This window comes from Typopeltis vanoorti, chromosome 12, assembly GCF_054136105.1.
Source record: "Typopeltis vanoorti isolate ZY-2024b chromosome 12, IOZ_Tvanoo_1.0, whole genome shotgun sequence".
Classification (NCBI taxonomy): domain Eukaryota; kingdom Metazoa; phylum Arthropoda; class Arachnida; order Uropygi; family Thelyphonidae; genus Typopeltis; species Typopeltis vanoorti.
Window position 1 is genome coordinate 49,897,065 of NC_143560.1, and position 19,798 is coordinate 49,916,862.

A 19,798-nucleotide genomic window follows, 5' to 3' on the forward strand; every position below is an offset into this window, starting at 1 on the left:
GGACAACTGGTATACAGAGGCTAATGGCTTCACATCAATTGCTTTAGTATCCCATAATGTAATGCACATATCCTTATGGACATGTATAATGCTATGCATTATGGGAAGGGCCACCACCCAGACCGATTTTACCTTTATTGAGGTCTCATCAGTGGGAGCCAGACCCAGAAATGATACCAAGGTTGAAGTAATGCAGAAGTCATCTCACTAATCCTCAATAATAATTCTCATTGATCTCAATAAACAATAGACCTTAATAAAGGTCAAAACCGGTCTGGGTAGTGGCCCTTCCCATAATGCATAGCATTATATATGTCCATAAGGATATGTGCATTGCATTATGGCATACTAAAGCAGTTGATGCAAAGTCGTTAGCCTCTATATACAAGTAGCCCAGTTGTGAAGTGACTTCACGTGCAAACTTGGTTTGCTTACACTTGGATAAAGGATGAAACCAAGAATGCAACTTCTTGGCATCTTAAATTTCTTTTATTTGAGGTAGTAAGGAAGTAAAGCATTCCAAGACTTTTCCTCTACTTAAAATTAGTAAGATCATCAAAAGTGCAGTCACTGCTTTTCTTCAAAGACTCAACAAACTGTCGATGAATGAGGGAGCTTCCACTTGTAATATAATTCACAATTTTTGCAACATCTACTTTTCGGGTTGTTATTGGATTACATCCATTTAGTAAGGCTGTTTCTTTGATAATTTCCAATTTTTGTTTTAGGGATCCTTCAAAAGAACAAATCATATGTGCTCTGGATACTAAAGATTTTATAATGCCATATTTCTGAGATGGATGGTGAACCAATGTATTATTGATGTAATGACCTGAAAAAGTTGATTGTTGGTAGACGGAAGTGAAAATGGATCCATCTTGTTTGTGCTGCATGTGTACATTGAAAGGAGATACCTGTTGATGTTTCTTTTTCTAATGTGAACTTGATAGGAGGATGCAGGGTGTTGATTTTGTGTAGAAATAGTAGAGTTCAGGTTCTGTGTGACTCCAAACTGCAAAGATGTCAACATCATAGCACAGCCACATTGTTGGTTTTGGGTCAAGAGCGAAAATTCTTTCTTCTAGGTGTTCAAGGAAAAAAGTTGGGTGATAAGGGTGAGCCCATTGCTCTTCCTTCCTAGGAACAGCAATAGGCTCACCCTTATCACCAACTCACCATCCTTCTCAAAAATGTCATCATAAAATCTTTAAAATCAAGAGCACACAAGATTTGTTCTTCTGGAGAATTCCTAAAACAAGAATTGGAAATTATCAAAAAAACAGCCTTACTAAATTGATGTAATCCAATAACAACCCAAAAAATAATTCTACAAATCAACCCAGACAAGAAGCCCACAGGCCTCTCATTCCATATATTAAAGGCATCTCTGAACGTGTGGCAAAAATTATGAGAAAATATAAATTCGTTGCTACCTACAAACCCATCAACCAAATTCACAACTTGCTACCTTCTCCTAAAGACATAATTTTACCAACGATACTATCTGGCATATACCAAGTACAATGTTCATGTAACTTGTCCTATGGACAAACAGAAAGATCTATAAATAAGCATATCTCTGAACATCAAGACCACATCCGCCATATCAAACCTCACAAATCTGGCCTTGCATAACAAGGAATTAAAAATGCTAACCACAGGATCCAGTAGCAAAATGCCAAGTTACTACATAGATCTGCATATAAATATGAATGGTTTTATATAAAGAAAGTGCTGAAGCATTACTTCATAGACCTAATCTTAATCAAAATGACTCTCACTATGCCAAAAGTGCGGGAAATTGTTATCATCAATTGTATTCAATAATTTATTTCCTATATTTTAATTTAAGTAATTTTCAGTCCAGAAGTTTTTTAATTCATGAACACGCAAATGTATAGATAGAGGGATTCTAATTTAAGCATGAACAATATTGTTTCTTGAATTCAATTCCTATTGTTGTTTGTACTGATGATGTCTCATGAAAAATAAGACGAAATATTTACATAATAAAAAAGTTATTTACTGTGGCATACGTTTATTCTACAGTTATAAACAAGGAGGATACCATGTTATAAACATGGTAGCAGTTGCGTTTCTTTCATCCCAATTAGAAACATCATAAGTGTGGTTAATTTCCTACTCTGGGTCATCATAGGACCATTAGCAAGAGAATGGTATGTAGAATAATCTTGTAACATTAAAGTTAATTTTCTATCGTATTCATTTAGATCTTGAATTACTAATGCTTTTCCCATTAATATTCTTCCATGAAGTGAGTAAGACCTACATATCATATACAAGAATTTATCAGTAGGATCAACACTTTTTGCCATCGCATCCAGTTCACTCTTGAGTTAGAAGAGAACAATTGAATTGCCTTTTTAGATCTGCTGTTACTTTGTCAACCAGACGGTAGCCTTAATTTCTCAGTTTTTAGAAAGAAAACACATACCAGACTTTACATTCATCCTCTTTCACCACATCGAAATTGTCAAAGCTCTGGCACCATTAAGACTGGTACATCAAGCACACTCTCTCTGAAATAAATCACACCAAGTCCACCTTCCTTGCTAATGGCTTTATCAAATTGTATGTCAACAAAATAATTGATAATTATAGTTTCCCTTGTCATTTGCCTGCGTTGTGATAGTGATAAAGAGGTGGTCCGTTATGTCACCATTCCTTGTGTTAAAGGTGTCTTGGAAGGTAGAGCCAAACTATTCAGATCTGTTGGCCTACAAGTGTCCTTCCACCCTATCAACAAAATATCTACTTTTGTAGGCTCAGCCAAAGATAACCTTCTGCCTTTAGATTACCCTGGAGTATATCAAATTCTTTGCAGTGATTACTGTATTTTGACCAAACAGGTAGAGCTGCAGCCTTGTATTGTGATGAACATTTAGACTACATCAAGTTCCATGAGCCAGAACAACCAGGCTTGTAAAACACACTGTCACCACCAGATATCGAATCCTTTGGAAGAAAATTAAGGTTCTCCATAAAAGTAATAATCTCTTAGAACATCTACACAAAGAAAGTTGTGAAACCTTGCTACATTGACTGAATCTAAACAGAAATGATGGACTTAAAAATTATCCCTCTTATGTGAACAGTTCTTCACAAGTTCCAAATTAATTTTTATTTATTCATTTTTTATATTTTTAATTCATTTTACTTTTTTTATATTTTTAATTTACTTTATTTTATTTTTTAAATCTCTAAGTAAAGTTATTTTACTAGAACCTTAATGTATTTAAACCATGACACTCTACATCATGTATGTGCAGTTCATGTGTTTCATTGTTGAATCTACCAGTTTCTGTTCTTGTTGTTTAATTTGAAAGTCATACTGAAGATACCCCTTGATATTAGAGCAAAAATGTTATGCCAATAAAATATTTAAGTTAAATCCATATTCCATTGTCTCGGGAATGAATTGAGAAGCATGAAAGAAGAGATAAAACGAATGAAAATGACAATTGCAAAGGAAATCAGAGTAGGAGTGAGAAAGCATTATGGGAATGATATAAGAGGAGAGAACAGAAACAATAGAAGAGAGCGAATGAGAAAAATGCGAGGGAGTGCTGGAACCAGGGATGGAGAGATGCCAGGACAGCAGGTAAGTAGGGGAACAAAGAAAAAAGTGTTAGAGGAGAGAGAGAGAGTGAGGGATGCAGGTAAGCAAGGAAGGAACAGAGTGCTATGAGGTGTGGTGTATGGAGACTCAATGATTGTGGTGTGCAGGATAGAATGCCTGGAGGAATGATAGAAAGTATGGCTATGGCAATTAAAAGGGGGAACACAAAAGACTTGAGAGGCAGTGTGAATCAGGTGGCAATAGATCTGAGGTTCATGCTTGAGGCTGTACAGAAGAAGACTCAGAGAGAGAGTGTATGTGTGTGTTGCCCAGGTATGATAATGCAGAGCTGAGATGAGAATCAATAATGAATAGTATGATAGCCTGAATGTATCAAAAGAGAGGCATGGAATACATGGATGCTTGGAGGGCATTTGAAAATAGAGAGGAACTGTATACAAAAGATGGCTTTCATTTGATTGAGGAAGGATGCAGGCATCTGGAGAGAATGCTGTTCTCTGAATGAGTGTCAATGCAGGGAAACTAGAACTATCAGGGTGGATGGTAGCAGGGATGGCCTCTTGTGGGAATAGTTGCTTGGGAGAATACATTGGGTAATGCTGAATCCAGTGGAGTCTGAAGGAGATAATGATAGGTATGGAAACAGTGACATTTCCATTTTTTATACTAATGCCAGGAGTATCTAAAATAAAGGAGATGAATTGGTGGTGCTGATAGCATCAGCTCCAAAGATTATTGGGATCTCTGAGACATGATTGACAGAAGATGGTATACTAGCAAGAATAGAAGTAACAAGGTACAGCGTTTTTTGACAGGACAGGAAGGGAAAATGTGGTGGTGGATTACTGCTTGTGATAAGTGATGACTTATGTCCTCTCAGAGTGGATGATTTGGAGGGCAGTGACACTAATGGTTCTGAAAGCATATGATGCGAGGCAGAGGTGGGCAAGACAGGATATTTAGTGGGGGTGTTGCTACAAGTCAGAGAGCATAGAGGGTGAGGAGAAGGAGATGTTTAGGCAGTTGAGCTTGGCAAGTGCAAGAAGAATAATTGTTATGGGAGATTATAACTACAGCAGTATAAATTGGATAGAGGAAACTGCATGTAGTAATAAGGGAATGAAATTTCTAGAATTCTTGAGGGACAAATGTCTTAGCCAACATGTAGTAAAAAGGAACATGAGTCAAGAGTTTTGGATTTGGTCATAGCATCAGAAGAGCTGATTATAACTGAGATGGCATATCTATACCCTAGTTGGAGAGAATAACCATGTGGCTTAGACTTGGAAGATAAATAGACATGCAGGAGTATCAAAAATAAAGGAATGTATGTGGAATTATAAAGTAGGTGGTTATAATAGTCTTACATATCAACTTTGGCAGTTTCTTGAAGGGATGAATTGGAAGGACAAGATATCATTAGTGCTTGGGAAATTGTGAAGGAATATTTATTAGCAGCAATACCTAAGCTGTATTACATAAGTGAAGAAGAGGACACAATTTGGTGTAAAGTGGATGACAAACAATATCAAACAAGAACTGCAGTTAAAAAGAGGTTATGCAAGAGATATAAAGAGAGGGGGTAGAGAGTAGATGCATGAAGAATATGACTCAGGCCAAGAGAGTGACTAATAATGTAAGGAAGGTAAAACTGGAATATGAGAAGTGATCATCCCTGAGATCCAAAGAAAATCCTAAAGAATTTTTTTGCTATGTGGACAGTAGGAGGAGAAATGATTGTGGACGAATGACATTGCAAGATAAAAATGGGAATAGAGTAACTGATGCAAAAGATATAGTGGAGTTGTTCAATAAACACTTTATTGGAGTATTTCATTCTGGAGAAGTAGGTTTTAATACTAGAGGAATATGGCAGGTTCAGGGTTTAGAAGTTCAAGAGGAGAGTGTTTTTTTCAAATACTGAGTACTCTGGATGTCAATAAAGCAGTGGGATTGGATGGAATTTTGAAATGGGTTTTGAGAAAATGTGCTAAAGAACCAGCAGCTCTGTTAACCTGGCTTTTCAATGAAAGTCTGACCAAGAGAAAGGTATCCAAGGAGTGGAAGGATGGTAAGATAGTGCCATAGCATAAGAGTGGTAGCAGGCTGGAAGTGTCAAATTATAGACTAGTTTGTGTTTCATCAATAGTTGTTTAGATCTTGGAGAAATTAGTGAGGAACCATATACAGTGCTGGGCAGATGAGGGTAATGTTATCTGTAAGTCAGGATGGATTTGTTAAGGGGCACTCTTCCTTTAGTAATATGATTGTCTTTTATAAAAGTGACAGGAGCGATTGATAAGGGAAAGACATTCTGCCATTTTTGGATTTTACAAAGGCATTTGACAGGATACCACATGATAAGCTGATACTTAAGTTGCAGCACATTAGTTTAGATGTTGGGTTAGTCAACTGGATTCAGGATTGGCTGTCTGATAGGTATCGGAGAGTTGTGTATGGTGGGGCAATATCAAGGAGGCAGAAGGTTACAAGTGGGGTTCCACATGGCTCAGTACTGGGACCAGTATTGTTTAACCTTTATATCAATGACATTGTCAATGGAGTGCAAGGGGATATTCAGTTGTTTGCATATGACGTGAAGCTGGGAAGGGTTATTAGTAATAGTGCAGATGTGGCAGGCCCAGCGAGAGGATTTGAATAAACTAGACAGATGAGCAAATGAATGAGGGGAGGTCGGTTTAATGCAGCAAAATGTAAAGTCTTGAGGTTTGGGATGCATCAATGGGAGGCTGAACGCTCTGCCGGAGGAAGTAGGGGGAGACAAGAGATCTGGGGATGATGATTGGTAGAAACCTAAAATTCAGAGAACATATTGCAAAGGTGATGAAGGTAACCAGAGGATTGCTGCAATATTGAGGACTATGACCTGCAGAGATAAAAGAGTTGTCATTCCATTGTTCTCAGATTTGGTCCCCAGCATTTGAAGGGAATAAATTAACTGTGAAAAGAGTGCAGAAGCAGATAATAAAAATGGTATCAAGACTGTACAATATTAGTTATGAAGACAGGTTGAGGGAATGTGGACTGCTAAGTTTGGTAGACAGAAGGAGAGGTAATATGACTGAGACTTTTAAACTGTTGAAAAGTAGTTGTAGGGGTAGCTGTAGAAGTAGGGTTGACACTGGGGAGTTCTTTCACTTGGTGGAACAGGAGGAAGGAGTGAGGAAAAGGGGCCATCCCTGGAAGTTACAAAAGGAAACTGTGCACAAGAAGGTGAGGAGCGGTTTCTTTGCATGGAGGGTGGTTGAACCATGGAATGCAATGCCTGATAGAATCGTGAGGATGCAAACAGTCAATGAATTCAAGGAGTGGTATGATAGATGTTTTCTAGGATGGGCCTCCCACGATGTGTCTTCTGACTCCATGGAGGCCTGAATCATAATAATAATAATAATATTATTATGTTTAACTAATAATAATATTATTATTATGTTTAACTAATAATAATATTATTATTATTATGTTTAACTAATTATCATGTCTTATTGCTCCAAATGATCAAGTTACTTATGATTTAAGGCAATATGAATTTTCTCATGAAGCATCCAATATGATAATCCAATATCTCCTACCTATGAAGAATGGAAAGTAAAGTCAGTTTTAGTTTTACAGTACTGTCAAAATTCCAAATGTACATCATTATTAAACACAACTACTCAGCAATCATTTTAGTTTGGTAAAAAAATTTTATATTCCTAATTTGTTCAATTTGATTGTAGCTAAACAAAAGGCACCTGTTGTTCATTTCAATAGGCCCAAGTTGAGGAAAAGATGGTTGCCAGTTAAGTAAAGCAGTGAACATTGAAGCACTACAAAAAAGACAGAGCTGAAAACTACATCTGTAAGATAGAGGCTGAAGTGAGTCAGTGAGGGAAAGATTATCTGTGAGGCAAATTGCTCTCCTCTGGACAGCACATGAGAAGTTTAAAAAAGTTTAGGTGCACCACAACTGCAAAAAAAACATGTGAACAAAATTCTGAGGCTGAATGAATTCAGGATTTATATACAGTTAATATCTAAATGGATAAAAAATAGCATCCTGAGCAGAAAAGAATGCTTGGCATTTGTGAGACTAAGAAAACTAGAGAGATTTGTGTATTACTGAAAGTAAGGGAAGGTGACCTGAGATCCTTTTTGTAAGAGAAAAGTCAACACTGCCTTTTGGTGGCACTGAATGTGACCAGGTTATCCTTGCCCCACTGAAAGATGGTATGGAGATCAGTGTTCAAGGCTGCTGATGATCTTGAAGCTTGAGATGTCTCAGCCCTGCATGGCTTGTCGTCGATGGCAGTGAAGGATGGCAATTTACTGAGCAAGCCTTTATGCCAGACATGATCAAAAGCTCTGGAAATGTCAAGAGTGACAAAATGTTTCTCCAACCATATCCATTACATGTGTCTGTTGATGGATAATGTAAGCTAAGAGGTCAGCCATGGATCTATTTTGGCAGAATCCATACTGGGGATTGCTGATTAACCAGTAGGCCTCTATGTAGAGAAGAAGTTGACTGTTGATTCTCCATTAGTTTGGAGTAAACAGATATTATTAATGGCAGAATCATGTTAAAAATGAAGACATTACAGAGGAACAAAACATGATGTTCTGACACTGTTGGCATTCGAGAGTGACCAGGTGAAAGGAGGTATTGGCCACCTTGAACAGTGATACAGAAAAGGTTATCCAAAGTGATGCCAAAAAGATTGAAAAAAAAATGGCCCTCTGGGCCTTTTTTCCCCTACCATTTAGTTTTGATCAAGACAGGGTTGAATGATGCAGCTAGTAGTGCCCAAGGCTATACGTAAGATCTGACAATGCTGAAGTCTGATTAATTACAGACTGGAGGAAAACTGTTTATAGAAAGCCCGCAATAATGTAAACTTAATCATGTTACATAGTATCTTGTACATCCTTTGATGGTAACAGCAGGAATTTTATGATGATAATTTATATTATACAGATTTTTTTTTTTCAAATTTTCCATTATTTTTGCTTCAAATATATGTTAATAAATTTAAATTTCTAATAACTTTGTTTTTTTTTATATTGAAATTTGCCCTGTGTTCTCCTCAAAATTGGAATGGTGACTTTACCAAACTATGTGATGTCACCATACTCTTTCTTATCAAATGCTAATAGGAATTACCATATTTTTGTGTGTATAAGACGAACCCTACTTTTTCGAACCCAAAATTAAGAAATCGATATTTTAAACATAAAACAGAACACATTGATATTTTTTTTTAAATATTCAAAGTATATTTAGTAATTAGGTAATATTTTTAAGATACATACTAAGAAATTATGCATCACTCTCAGTTCTGGGATTTTCTGGGCTAACTTGTTCATGTTCTCATGGCCAACCCTTCTCTCCTCATGAAGTTGAAGTACCATTTTGCCTTTCCTGTGAAATCAACAATGTTCATTTCTTTCGCAAACCTTTTTCTCTCATATTGAATAAGCTTAGTTGATACATATCGAACTCTGGTGCTGTTCCATAATCCAAGTCTTAAGCCTCTGCTCCAAGTTTGGCCATTTTGCTGGTTTTCCTCTCAAGGCTCTCTTCTTTTTTTGGCATCTTGAGTAGTCGGTTCTTCCTTTTTTCTCCACTGTCTAATCATATACACAGTGGGAGGAGGGCCAACCTCTCTCTGAAACTTTATTTCCATGTTCTTTTGTGTGACTGATGACTTTTAACTTGAATTTTTGCCAGCCTGGTTGGCCGAGTGGTTGGCATATCCACTCTCCAGCCAAAAGGCTGCGGGTTTGAATCCCACCATGGGCATGGATGTTTGTGATTGTCTGTGAAAATAGTGGTGGTGGTGGTGGCCGGCGGTAGATGGTGTTGGTGTAGGCGATGAAGGTAGTTGCAGTTACTGGAGTGGTGGAGACGGAGAGTTGTAGAGTAGGTCCCCTCCCTCGATGAGTCTTTGGACTCCCTGGAGGTGTTACATAATAATTTTAAAGAATATGACAATCGTTTTTTATTTTTGGACATTTTTATGGGCTAATGCTCAAAATATTGTTAATGTATTAACTATTAACTTATTCCACCACCAAGTTGCAGACATATGAATGCTTTCAGAGTTTTCTGATTGGTTTATTAAGAATCAGCCATTAATGACATCAATCGACAGAGTTAACAAGATACCGGCAACCGTGGGTTTCTCAACCGGTTAGTTACCCCCCCCCCCTCATGTATAAGATGACCCCCAATTTTTGGTCTAAAACTTTTAGAAAAAAGTATCATCTCATACACGGAAAAATATGGTAACTATCTTGATGCAAAGCAATAAAAGAGCTAAAAGTAGAAACACTGTAATGGTAAACAATTCAAAACATTTTGATTTCAATTTGAAAGCAAAAACAATAACATCTATAATAATTAGATGTTATTCTAAACTACTAAGAGTTTCACCTACAAATGACTCCAACAGAAGTTTTTTTGTTGTTGTTTTTAATGACAATTTACTCAGCACTGGTTATAAAGTCCTGGAGCATGGTTATATAGGCAGAATAATAAGATAATCTTGATAACTTTACTCTAGAGACCACATGTGGTACTTTTTTTTCCTTTCAAGTCACTTCAGGCATCCAATAAGTAGTGAAGCGATGGCACCAAAAATCATCTGCACCTAAAGACATTCACAAGCATTCAGACTGCAGTGGAATTTAACTTAAAGCTTTTAGGATAGAGACAATATCCACTTAACCATTCTTTCTAAACGAGAAAGTGAGATCATTCCATTACTTTTTTATGATTAACCCTAGAATGATGGTTCTTCTAAGGCTAATTATTGATTTTCTATAAGTAACTCTAAAACACTGAACCACTGAAAAAATTAGTTGTCATGATGTGACCAACATTTTTTTTTGGTGCCTCTTTCAGTATTTTTCTTTAAGAAATACCAAAAAATGCAAGAAGTAGCTTCAAACAGCATCAGTTAATCTGAAAAAGTCATTTTGTTTTCTAGTTCCTCATAAAACGTTAATTAAATCATGGCAGTCATAACATTTATGAGCAATGACTATCAGTATGTTTTTCAATTATATTTTTTTTTTACCTTGGTACTGGACTATTTGTCATAATAGTGTCATAATGTATAATAATTACATTATTATTCAAACCAAATGGCTGAGGAGACAATATGATAATTCAGAATCTCAACACAGCATAGTGATGTCACTATCTAATATTGATTTTGGTACTGACATCAGTTATTGCCAATTTAAATTAATAAACATGTACTTCAAACGTTGAATTACAAAAATAATAAAAACCTTCTGGATGAGTTTAGCATGTGCATTCCACATACACCAATTTATAATTCCAGAATTTGATCTATGATTAAGAGTCAACTTACCCTCTAGAAAAAATATCCCATGTGTATTTTGCAAATGGTAAAGCAACTTACTGCATCAAGTGCAGCTATGGTAGGTAAGCAAAACATAAAGGGCAAAATGTGCATGAAATGCAAAAAAAAAAAATAATAATAATAATTAATAACAACAATAAATAATTATAATAGTGAATTAGTGCAATTCTTGTTTCAAAAATACACATTATATTATTATTATTTGGCACCTCCATGGAGTCCAAGGACTCATCAAGGGAGGGTATCTGCTCTACAACTATCTCCACAACTCAATCTACCAACTGATCACAACTACACCAACACCATCTACTGCTGACCACCACTAGTATTTCCAAAGACAATCACAAACATCCATAGTGGGATTCGAACCAGCAGCCTTTTGACTGGAGAGTTGTTAGCGTATTACACATTTAAAACCAATTACCATTTTTACATACATACTTAAAATAAATCTCAGTTCTTTACTTTATGAAAATGATGTTAAAATCTTAAATAAATCCAATAGAAATCTGAAGGATTCCATAACAATTCAACAACTGCTAAAACAACTTTAGTATGAAAATCAGCAATAAAAACACAAAATATGAAAATAGGCAAAAGCATTGAAAACTTCAATTGCATCCGGAATGAAAACCTATAGATTAAGTAAAAAATTGCAGCTATTTAGACATAATTTTCAGTTAAGATGGCAAGTTAAATATGGAAATAGACAATGGAATTAGCAAAGCTGGTATGGTAGGAAGTCAAATGAATTAATTTTATATGGAATAACAGAGAAATTAGTCAAACTCTAAACTAGTTATATCTTCTTCTTCTGCAGCTTGTCCCACTTAAGTGGGGTTACTGTTAATGATGAGTCTCCTCCATATTCTCCTGTCTTGGGCTGTCACCACATCCAAGTTCTTCATCCTCAAGTCCTCTTCTACCAGCTCCCTCCATCTCTTCTTTGGCTGCCCACGCCCTTGCCTCCTGTATCTTCACTCCTAAGTTCGTAACTTTCACTGTTCCCCTCACATAGTCATTTTTCAGACGATCCTTTCTGGTCACACCGCACATCCAAGTAAGCATTCTCATCTCTGCTACTTCCATCCTGCTGATGTTATTTTTCCTCAGGGCCACAGCTATATATATATATATATATATATATATATATATTCAAACCAAATTAGGATCTGAGAGATGGGTTAGAAATAAAACAGATGTTCAGAGACCAGAGACTACAAGTACAGTGTTCTTAAAAAAATTAGGATAGTGAGCAAATGGCATTAATAGCAGAATTGCATTAAAAATAGACATTTTTTTTTTTTTTTGTTAAATATAGGCACTTCCATGAAGTCCACAAACTCATCATGAGAGGTCCACTACATCAACAATAACCATCAAAACCTACAATACTTGTCATATTTTGCTTTTAACTCATTCACTGCCAAACTCTATAAGTAACTCTAGAACACTGGCAATTCATTTCATTCATTCACCACTCTCCAAGCAAACAAAAATCTAGTCCTCATGCCCTTACTAACCACACTCTTATTAAATTTCCAAAGATGACCCCAAGTTTTTCTAGTTTATTTATTTATTTCATATCCAAACACAAGTAGTACAGTAGTAAGTGATACAACATGATTTACAACAAATTAGGATACATTACAATAAGATCAGCTTAGATTTGGTAGGTGAATTATACAGGGAATAATAATTAAATATGAAAAAAAGGAAACTATACATAACTTATATACAATAAACATGGTCAGATGTTCCTCCAGTATCTTGCACAATCAACTGCTCTTTCTGTGCAGGATATAAGGTCCTCTTTTGTGCAAGGCGATGGAAGAAAGGGACAAGAAAGAAGGTGTTCCATGGACTGGGTTGTCCCACACTCACAATTGTCTGGGCCAGTGAGGTAGCCCCATTTGATGAGGTTTTGTTTGCAGCGTCTTGTCGTCCAGAGTCTGTTTAGGCTTTTCCAAGTATTCCAGTCCAAGTGGGCACCATGTGGAAGATGTTTGGCTGTTGGAATACCAGTATTATTTTCAGGATATAGTGCAAGCCATTGTAAGTCTTGTCTCTGGGAGGTTTTTAGGTGGTTCAACAGTTGTCAGGAAGCTATGTCGGGATCTTAGTCTTTGGGGCACTGCGGTCTGGCCAAACAGTGGGTGGCATTCATCATTCATTTGGCTGCTTCTTTCATCAGCTGAGAATGCAGATCTTCAAATTGAAGGGGGTGCAATACCAGCCAAAGTATACAGGTCTTTTAGTAGTGTTGGTTTCAGGCATCCTGTAATTAAGCAGCAGCTTTCATTCAATGCTGGATCAAGTTTTTCAGCATGGCAGGATCTGGACCATACTGGGCAGGCATATTCAGCAGAAGAATAGCAAAGGGCCAAGGCAGAAGATCTCATTGTGCTAGGGTCTGCACCCCATTTGGAGGAGGTAAGCTTCTTAGTATGTTGTTTCTTGCATTCACTTTTGCCTTTGTTTTTTCTATGTGGGTTTTATATGAGAGGGTGCGATTGAGAGTCACACCGAGGTAGATTGATTTCCAGGACTGTTCTATATTAGAGCCTTTCCAAGAAATCTGTAGCTTCCTGTTGGCTTCCTTATTGTTAAGGTGGAAAAGGCCAGTCTGGGTTTTCAAGGGGTTTGGTTTTAGTTGATTGCTGATATAGTATGTGGTTAGACTATTTAAGGCAAGTGATAGAATAGTTTCTTCTTCTTCAAGTGTCATCTCCTAGAAGAAGGTTGGCAATCATGTCATGGAACCTTTTTCTTTCTTTTGCTGCTCTGGAACATTGTTGGTAATTCAAGCCAGTCCAGTCCTTAATGTCTTCGAACCACATTCTCCTGGGTCTACCTCTCCCTCTTTTTCCATCCAATTTCCCTTCTAACATTAATTTCTGAATGCCTTCTTGTCTGGTTAGATGTCCAAAATATTTAAGTTTTCGCTCTTTAATTATTTTCATTAATGTTCTTTTCATTTTTGCCTTTCTTTAAAACATCTTCGTTTTTCATTTTCTCTGTCCATGGTATTTTCAGCATTCTTCTGATGGTCCACATTTCGAAAGCTTCTAATTTTTTCTCTGCTTCTTTATTTAGAGTCCAAGTTTCACTGTTGTAGAGAAGGCGTGACCAGATGCATTTTATTAATCTTTTTTCTTGTGTCTATATTAATGTCTCTGGATGTTAGAACAGTTTTCATATCAGTAAAAGCTTTTCTTGCTATCTCTATTCTTCTTTTTATTTCTTTAAGGGAATTTCCTCTGTCTGTAAACATTTGTCCCAAATATATAAAAGACTGAACCTGTTCAATTTTCTTTTTGTTAACAGTCATGTTCAGTTTCTTATTTATTGGTTCTTTTGATATAATCATGCACTTTATTTTCTTTAGGTTAATAATTAGTCCCATGTCTAAGCGTCTGTTGTAAATTTCTATGATTAAGTTTTAAAGATCATCTTCAGATTCAGCTAGAAGAACTGTGTCATCCGCATACCTGAAGTTGTTGAAGTTCCTACCTCTGACTTTTACACCCTTCAGTTCTGAAATATTTTTAAAAACTTGCTCACTATATATATTGTACAGTAAGGGTGATAGGACACATCCTTGCCTTACTCCTTTTTTGATTTCAAAGTTGCCAGAATATGTATTTTTATAACTTATTGAGGCCATTTGATTCCAGTATATATTTTCTGGGGGTAGGAAGAGCCAGCAGCTCTTCCTACCCCCAAGGTCCACATAAAAGCGTCTGTTTTCCAAGAGTGATTGGATCAAGAGGACAAGGCGATAGTCTCTAGTTATTCTGTATATGTTATTTCTGAGTGTGAGAGTAGTTTCAATGGACTTGAAATTTTTGGACTGAGTGGCTATGGCAAGGTCATCAGCATAGATAAAATTTCTAGTTCCTGGAAAGATGGGGAGATCATTGACGTAGATGTTGAAAAGTAATGTGATAACACACTTCCCTGGGGGAGGCCATTTTTTTGGTGGTGCCAGCGGCTCTTCCTACCCCCAAGGTCCACATAAAAGCGTCTGTTTTCCAAGAGTGATTGGATCAGGAGGACAAGGCGATAGTCTCTAGTTATTCTGTATATGTTATTTCTGAGTGTGAGATGGTTTATGGTATCATATGCTGCAATTAGGTCTACAAAGACTACTCCCGTGGCTAGTAGTATTCTTGTACTAAAATATTTCCTCCACATCAATCCTATAAAATCTCCTAAGGAATTTGTATGCCTCTATTATATCCCTCCCTTATCTGCTTATCAACCAGCCTCTGTAACCCATAAATTTTCATGCTCCCTTCATATGGAGATCCCACAGACCTGCCACCATCTTGGTTGCCTACCTCTGAAGCCATTCCACATCTCCAAGAAACCCAAGCAACCAGATCCGTGCACAATAATTTAGATGAGGCATAATCAAAGCCTTATAAAAAGGAACAATAACCTGCTTCTCTCTCTCTCTCTCTCTCTCTCTCTCAGTTTGTTCTTTAATAACCAAATAATCCTATGTGTTGTTTCAGTTACTTTTGCAATATGCCCTCTGTTTAACTCCATGTATCAACACCCAAAAATCCCTGGCTTTATCAATTTCCTAAAGTACCATTCCGTCAATGTGGTACACAGCTAGTAACTGTTTCATTCCAAAATGGATAACTTTACACTTTGCCACATTAAATTGATATCCATTCTCCTTTGCCCATACTGCTATTTAAATCATCCTGGAAAATTCCAACATCATCTTTATTGGATATCTAAAAAAGACTGAATATTTCCCCTCAAATTATTTCCTATATCATTAATATACAAATTAAATAGTAGTGGCCCAAGTACAGAGCCCTCCAGCACACCAATAGCCACAGGTCTTCTACAGTACTCCGCACCTGAATAACTACTCTGGTATCTCTCCATCAACCACCCTCTTAACATCACTAACTTCATATCCATACCCATGTGCTGTAATTTATGTATCACAATTTCATGTGGTACCTTGCCAAGCACCTTTGTGAAGCATTCAAGAATGCATGCAGAGAACTAATCTCAGGTGGTATGGTCACTTAAGCAGAACAGGAAAGGAAAGGTTAGCAAAACGAATGCCTGATGTAAGGCAAGGAAAGGACTTAAAGACTGAGATCTAGGTGGACTGGTGTGCTGAAGAGTGCTTTCAAAGACTAAATTATAAGATTTGATGCTACTAGAGTTCTATCAGATAAAAACTAATTTTTGGAGGGAAGCTGCTGATATCATGTTGGTACATCCCCCCCACCACCACCACCTTGAGAATACACATCAGGAATTTGAAGATGACTTAATAAAAAATTCAGAATTCTGAAAACATAATTATTATGATTCGTGACACCCCCAAGGAGTCCGAAGACACCTACTGTACAACTCTTCATCTCTACCACTACACCAAACCTCTAAAAATACATGATTTTTTTTAATCCAACATGAACAGTGAACAATTGAATTAAACAAAGATCCTTTGTAAAAGGCTTTGATCATCCATTTGAAAAATGATTTAATCACTCCAATTTCTGAAACAAGAGACCATTCAGAAGAGTTTCCTTGATAACATCCAGAACTGGTTATAAGGACAAATTGAAGAAATGATTTGTTGAGCATGGTTATTAGATGGAGGGGGGGGGGAACTGTGGAAGTTTGGAAAGAGTGGTCAGCAAGAGAGAATGAGGAGTGCTTTTCTACTCATAAATGACAATTCGGTGAAATCCTAAAAGTCCTTCATATATTACAGTGCAACGAAATGGTAAATGCTTATAACTGGATGACAAGGACAGGAATGGGACTCATCAATAGCTAATTTCTAACATAATAATTATAATAAAATGTAGTTCTCCTCTCTGCAGTCACCTGCCTCTCAAAACAAAATTCTGTTATTTTTAAAAAGAGATCGCACACGACCCATTACTTTATTTCAGCGAGTATTCGAGTTTCACGTTTATGATGGTTCTAACAGGCAGTCGCTCCAAAAGAAAACGTTAGGAAATTAACCAGTAATAATATAAAAACGTTTCAACTCGTTTAAACACGTTTTTGTATATTAACTAATCTTTTGTGTTGGGGGGAAAAAAAAAAAAAAAAAAACCTCTTACATTTGATCTCAGAAAATGCCAGTTGACAAGACTGTAAACAAAGTATGACGTATTTGCCAAAAAAAAGGCATCAAAATGTTACGTTTACAAATATAAATTATTTGATACATATGTATAACGATTCTTTATTAAATCTCTATATTAAAAAAATACCCATAAATATTCATATACGCTTTAACTACCTCGAGCGAATGAATATCATCATTATCCATCTCATTCCCTTCATTGCCTTTCTGCACAGCTTCGGCCATTTTCGTGTATACTTCACACAAGTTTGCACTTATTCCTAATTCAAGATTTAGTTCTAGCGAAGTTCATGGAGTATAAAAATTTTTTCATCATATTTATTTATGATCATGACTTAGAACTATGTGTGTTAATATACAGCTTCACAAGAATATATTTTCAACAAAACTTGAAATATTTAAAAATTTTATAACTGTCTCTTACATCATAGCAGAAAATACGCGCGCTAGAATAACATTAACAGAAAATAGAGGGCGCTTTTAAATGAGTCCTACAATTGATTATGCCAAGTGAAACAAAAATTGTAGTGTGTATGTGTCACCATTTACATATAAATTGTGTGTGTGTGTGTGTGTGTGTATATATATATATATATATATATGTGTGTGTGTGTAATAAATTTTTTACCTTGGGGATATTGTATATTAGGATAACCAAGTTATTTTATAAACTTGGTTATTTTAACTCCTAATCCCAAGTATGCAAACAATTAAGTTTGCGCCTGAAACAAAGTTCAAGTCTAAAGATGATACAACACCAGGGCAACTCATTGTAAAGGTGGGTAAAGCTCTGATCACTATTCTTAGTATTTTCCCATAATGTAAAGTACATCTCACTAGAAGATGTATACTGCAATGCATTATAGGTGGGGTCACTACCCACACCGGTTTCAACCTTTTTTGAGGTCTCCTTACATTATGGGAAAATACTAAGAATAGTGATCAGAGCTTTACCCACCTTTACAATGAGTTTCCCTGGTGTTGTATCATCTTTAGACTTGAACTTTGTTTCAGGCGCAAACTTAATTATTTGCATACTTGGGACTAGGAGTTAAAATAACCAAGTTTATAAAATAACTTGGTTATCCTAATATACAATATCCCCAAGGTAAAAAATTTATTACATCTATATCTCCTCCAGAGATTTTTATTAAAAATAAAAACACCTTGTTGCAACTTCTATTGGTAAAGTTGATAAGGCTCTGTATTACTATAACCTTGGTATTTAGGGTCTAGCTACTCACTGAGGAGACCTCAAAAAAGGTTGAAACCGGTCTGGGTAGTGACTCTACCCATAATGAATTGCATTATGGGTAGAGTCACTAACCAGACCGGTTTCAGTCACTATATATATATATATATACAGTGGCGGCTGGGGACAATAGAAACAGATGGGGCCAGGGGCCAAAAACAACTTAATATTTTTATATTTATATAGTGGGTTCTATTATTGATCTTTAGTTATTATTTCTATTACAATAATGTTTAGTCAGAATCCACTGATGCATTGAGTTATTAATTTTTAAAATTGTTAGGACGTAACAAACATATACGGGCTCAACGTATTAATAACACGAAAACTCGAAAGATTTGCAGTTGCGGGCATAGCTCAACGGACTAGAAAGAAACGGAAAAGAAACAAAATAACAAAACAGCAATGGCGGAAAATAGGTCTCATCTCAAAATTCGAAGAACAACTGCAAATCATAGAAATAAAGGACCCACCATAAATAAACACATAAACAAACCCATACACGACTTTTTGTAGAACGTGAAAGGATAAAATAAATATTTAAAAAAAAATCAGCTAACGCCTTTTTATTCCACGGGAGTAGGCGAGGCCATTTAGCCCTATCTAACTTTTGGAGACTGAATCGGCAGTTCAATCTCCACTGATACCTAATCAGAGACAGATGGCCCAAGGCTATCCCTAATTAAGCGGTACGCAGTGAAGAGAGAGGGCTCAAATGTGCCGCCATCTCGTGGTTCCTAACCCTAACACAATATATTTAATGTCTGAAATAATGTGGTTTCTACGGTCGATTTTCTTGAGTTTACAGGACGAAAAACCCGAGTTTGCGTGAGGAAAAACCTGCTTACCCGTGCCAGAGATCGACTAACTCGGGAACCGGTCTTAAAAAGGCTTAGAAAAATTTCGAGTCTAGTCGCCGACTAGACTCGAAACCAAGTCTTCTTTCGTGCGGCCAAGCGCTGTGGTATGCAAACTCCACATCCACTGAGCTACACAGGCTCCTAAAATAAATATACATGAGCGAATTAAAACATATTGCACACTTTTTCATTAAGCTGTATAACCAATTGTACATTGATTGCTTTATACTATAATTAGTTGTATTTTTGTGCATAATATTGGTCAACTATAAAGGTTGTAGTTTAGTTTAATATATGAAAAATGTCAATGACAGTCTATATAGTGGAAGAGTGTGACGACACTCTACTTATCCGGTTGGTAATCTCAAATCTCTGCCAAAATGTAACCCTCTCTTTTATGTTAAAGCAACACTGCATATGTGTATACAGAATTACAATCCAAAAGAGTATTTGGATTGTAATTCTGGCGGAATAAACCATGTAAGGATGTACTGATAAAACAAATTTTAAAGTAATTATATGTAAAGAATTTGTATGATATGTAAAATAACTATC

The 19,798-nt window shown here is 36.3% G+C and overlaps 1 protein-coding gene across 3 annotated transcripts in view; it reads right to left on the minus strand.

The window, feature by feature from the left end:
* LOC150100777 (zinc finger MYM-type protein 4-like) overlaps positions 1-17,564 on the minus strand; it is a 521,809-nt gene extending 504,245 nt beyond the window's left edge. For all 3 annotated transcript variants that reach the window (XM_090402210.1, XM_090402209.1, XM_090402211.1), the window contains exon 1: positions 17,288-17,564. In XM_090402210.1, coding sequence (XP_090258336.1) covers positions 17,288-17,356 — 69 coding nt within the window. In that variant the 5' untranslated portion in view covers positions 17,357-17,564. The remainder of the gene's footprint in view (positions 1-17,287) is intronic.
* Positions 17,565-19,798: the final 2,234 nt, after the last annotated feature.